The sequence below is a fragment of the Prunus persica genome, chromosome G1 (genome assembly GCF_000346465.2).
Source record: "Prunus persica cultivar Lovell chromosome G1, Prunus_persica_NCBIv2, whole genome shotgun sequence".
NCBI lineage: Eukaryota > Viridiplantae > Streptophyta > Magnoliopsida > Rosales > Rosaceae > Prunus > Prunus persica.
In genome coordinates, this window is record NC_034009.1 from 37,068,556 (window position 1) to 37,073,336 (window position 4,781).

At 40.9% G+C, this 4,781-nt stretch overlaps 1 protein-coding gene across 1 annotated transcript; it reads left to right on the forward strand.

Moving 5' to 3' along the window:
* On the forward strand, nt 676-3,437 carry LOC18792944 (subtilisin-like protease SBT1.9). The gene has a single exon (XM_007221896.2). It carries the CDS (start codon nt 831-833, stop codon nt 3,132-3,134), a length of 2,304 nt encoding a protein of 767 aa, XP_007221958.1. The 5' UTR covers nt 676-830; the 3' UTR covers nt 3,135-3,437.

The window sequence follows — 4,781 nt, forward strand, 5'->3', positions numbered from 1 at the left end:
CGTGCCGGCATGAGAAAGGAACATAATGTAATTGGTGTGCCAAAGTGACTAAATTTTATGTCAACTTTTTTTGAAAGGAACATCTGAACCAGCATGAGAAAAAAACCAAAATGCTCAGGAAATTTCTCTCTCTTTTTGTTTTGTTTTGAAAGTGATAGGAACATGATGGGTTCACTCTGTTTTTGTTAATCATATTGATATTTACGTCCACTTGCTGCCTTAGGCATGCGGTGGTTACCCAATTCACCATATTCCCCTGTTTTTGTGGCGGCCCATCCATATAATGACAATGCTGTCATATAGCAGCAAGCAAGCAACCGAAGAGCAATGCTAACTGGGTCTAGTCGCATTAACTTATAGACTAGTGGTCTTATGTTCAAACCCTCATGACACTTTAGTAGTATGTGTAAGAAAACCCCTTCCCTTTTCCTTACTTTGGCGCAACAACAACAAAAGCAACCACGAGCATCATCAAGATGGCCTTGCCAAACGAAGGATCCTGATCTAGTGACTGAAATGTTAAGGATCACAATTATTAGAATCCATAAGTTAGGGGAGTGTGTATATTTTGAAGTCAAGCCATCCATTATCCATCAAATCCATAAATGTATGGGCAATTGGGCATCAATCATGTATGGAGATACTAAGGTTATCAAGGGTCCCCTCAAATTATAAGATACCAAATGGACAAGTTGGAATAAATCAGATGGTGGTGAGGAATATCTTGATTGGTTCCCATGCTCCTTAAAACTCTATAAAAATTACGAACTTTACAAATTCAATATTGTGTTCTGAATTTTCTCTTCCTCCCTCCCTTGTGCTCAATTTCAATGGCTATTGGTCATCATGTTCGCTTGTGTTTTTGGCTTGCCATTGCAATTATCTCCACCACTTTGGCTCAACCCAACAATTATATCATCCACATGGACTCAACCATGATGCCAAAAGCCTTTGCTGATCACCATTCATGGTATTTGGCCACAGTAAACTCTGCACTGAGCAAGTTTAGGCCAAACACCACCACAACCACCTCTTCTTCTGCCCTCTCTTCTAAACTTATTTACAGTTATACTCATGTCATAAATGGGTTCAGTGCAAGTCTCTCCCTTTCTGAGCTCGAGGCCTTAAAAACCTCTCCAGGCTACATTTCTTCAGTCAAAGACTTGCCAGTAAAACCAGACACAACTCACTCCTCTCAGTTTCTTGGCCTCAGTTCCAAATCTGGAGCTTGGCCGGTTGCAGATTATGGCAAAGATGTCATAATTGGATTGGTGGACACTGGTGTTTGGCCAGAAAGTGAGAGCTTTAGTGACGATGGAATGTCAGAAATCCCACCAAGATGGAAAGGTGAATGCGAGAGCGGCACCCAATTCAACTCCTCTTTGTGCAACAAAAAGTTGATTGGGGCAAGGTTCTTTAACAAAGGGCTCATTGCCCAAAACCCCAACTTGACATTTCCTGTGAATTCAACAAGGGACACAGATGGGCATGGGACCCACACCTCATCCACAGCAGCTGGAAATTATGTGCCCGGGGCATCTTATTTTGGTTATGCACCGGGCACAGCTAGTGGCATGGCTCCGAAGGCTCACGTGGCCATGTACAAGGCTCTTTGGGAAGAGGGCAATTTGTCTTCTGATATAATTGCTGCCATTGAGCAAGCGATTATAGACGGTGTGGATGTTTTGTCCTTGTCATTTGGGCTTGATGGGGTTGCTTTGTATGAGGACCCTGTTGCCATAGCCACATTTTCAGCCTTGGAGAAAGGTGTCTTTGTGTCCACATCTGCAGGAAATGAAGGCCCTTTCTTTGGCACCTTGCACAATGGCATCCCATGGGTTCTCACCGTTGCCGCCGCCATAATCGACCGTGATTTTGAAGGAACTGCGCATTTTGGCAACGGAGGCTCCGTCACGGGGTCTACTCTTTTTCCGGGGAATTCATCTTCAACCCAATTCCCAATTGTTTTCCTTGATGCATGTGACAGTTTGAAAAAATTGAAACAGGTGGGGAAGAAGATAGTTGTGTGCCAGGACAGAAATGATTCGTTAGGCAAACAAGTTTATAATGTTAACAACGCAACTGTTGCCGGAGGCCTTTTTATTACCGACAACACTGACTTGGAGCTGTTCCTCCAAAGCCCATTTCCCACAATCTTTCTCAGTCCAAAGGAAGGCGAAGCGATCAAAGATTACATCAACAGCAACTCTCAGCCAACAGCAAGCTTGGAATTTCAAAAGACACTTCTTGGTACCAAACCAGCACCAGTTACAACAAGCTACACCTCCAGAGGGCCATCCCCCAGCTTCCCATTTACCCTGAAGCCAGACATTCTGGCTCCAGGGTCATTGATCCTAGCTGCATGGCCTCAAAATATCGCGGTAGCCGTGGTGAACAATAAAGACTTGTTTAGTAATTTTAATCTCTTGTCCGGGACATCCATGGCGTGCCCGCATGCAGCCGGTCTAGCCGCTCTTCTAAAAGCTGCATATCCAAAATGGAGCCCTGCTGCTATTAGATCGGCCATGATGACGACATCAGACACAATGGATAACACTCTCAGCCCCATTAAAGACATTGGTGATGGTTACCAGCCAGCCAGTCCTCTAGCCATGGGAGCAGGTCATGTCAATCCCAACAAAGCCCTTGACCCGGGGCTCATATACGATGCGGAAATAGAAGATTACATAAATCTTCTTTGTGCACTGAACTACACCAACAAGCAAATCCAAACCATCACCAAATCAGCCTCGAACAATTGCTCAACTCCTTCCTTGGATCTTAACTATCCTTCTTTCATTGCATTCTTCAACGCAAACGATTCGAAGCCGAATGTACAAACTACTCAAGAATTCCGGAGGACAGTGACCTACATAGGAAAGGGACAGTCGACCTACGTTGCAAGCGTTACACCCTTAAAAGGGTTTGAGGTTGCAGTGGTTCCAAACACATTGAAGTTCAAGGAGGAGGGTGAGAAGCTGAGCTTTGTGCTGAGTATAAAAGGTCCAAGACGAACGAAGGAGACTCTGGCTTTTGGCTATCTAACTTGGGCGGAGAGTGGAGGTGAACATGTGGTGAGAAGCCCCGTCGTGGCCACAAACCTCAGCTCAGATACGGTGTCGCTGCAGAGCTAACTTGCCTGCTCTAGCAAGCATGGGATCATTCCCCTTTGCTATAAATAAATTATAGTTTATAGTTTATAAATCACATCAGGATCGGGTTAACAGCAGGTTGGTGTTGTTGTTGTTACTCAAATTAAAGCTGGCAGCTAGCAAATTAAGATTATTGGGAAAGGTTTTGTGTGGTTGTTAGTCGATGGTAAGCAGCTTTGTTTAATCATACATGATTTAACGTACCATATTGGAACTTGGAAGACATTATTTAGAGATTGTCATATTGATACAAATAAAAATAAACAGCCCAACTTTATTTGTTTATTTTGGCCGGACACACTATTTATTTAAATGATTAATCATCTAAAAATCAACGTGAATCATCCACAGGACTTGGACAAAAAGTACTCCTTCTTTTATATAATTCAACAATTATGATCAGTACAACTTAATGGACAAAAACAAAACTACAAATTAGCTACAGTGTCTTTGGGTCCGTCTCCATCACATCCCTATCGATCTCTACCATTAAAATCGGTGCTTCATGATCTTCTAGTAGTGTTTACTTGGAATTATATAAAAAAAATCATTTTTCGTGATTAAAAATAGGACGATGAAAGTGACATACTACTAAACCAAAGACTAAACATGCATAAGTGCGTATAAATATGTGAAGCTGCTTTTAGCTAAAGGCAGAAGGATAATGTTGGATTGGAAGTGGGTCAAGATTAGAACCTCTTTTTAACATCAAAACTTTTTTATTTGAAATGACATGAAAATCATTATGACACCCTTGTATTTTTTCTGGATAACTTTTACTTCCGGTAGATTTTTTTTAACCCCTTTTTTTCCTATCTAAACTTGGGGTAATTTTCAGGCAGGATGAACATATAAGTCGTCTGTCTGTCATATTAATTACTGCCTGGGAAATGACTTTTTTAAACTTTTCTTTTTTCAGGTAGTGTTTCCAATAATTAGAGTTGGAACTTGGAAGCAAAGAAAGGGTCTGTGTGTTTCACAGCACACCAGCAAAAAAACAGAAAAGATGGGAATGAGAGTGACACGACCCATAACAAGCAAACTCACATGGGATGGAATCATGGAAGTGGGGATTGTCCCAAATTATCTTCATATATCTTTTCTATCTTTTCTTCACTTCGGTTAAATATTTACTGCACGATGATTAAAATTGCAAGCTGTGTAAATAAAATTTAACTCTTCAGCCCCTTATGAATACATAAGATTTAGTGGATATACACAATAGACTTGTAGCTCAAGTAATTAATTAAACGATCGATATCCTAGGTTTGATTCCCTCTCTCTCCTAATGTTGCTTGTGTCAAAAAGATTTGTGGACATAATTGAACGATCGATAGCTTAGCTATCATATAATAAATTAAACTGAAAATATAGCCATGCATTTTGCAAACTGGTGGCGACTCAAACTGCATCAAATATTTAAAAGGGTTGTTTTTCTTTTTGGAACTTGCCAGGCACCTCTTTTTTGATTGAACAGTTTGGATTGTATCTCCATGAAATGCATGCAATGCTCCAAAGTCATGAAAAAGATTGCAGCAAATCGAGTCTCGTCAACTTAAACTATTTTTAGTTTGTTTATTTGCAATTGCAAGATCACATGAACTTTTTATAAGGTTTTTGATAATATTA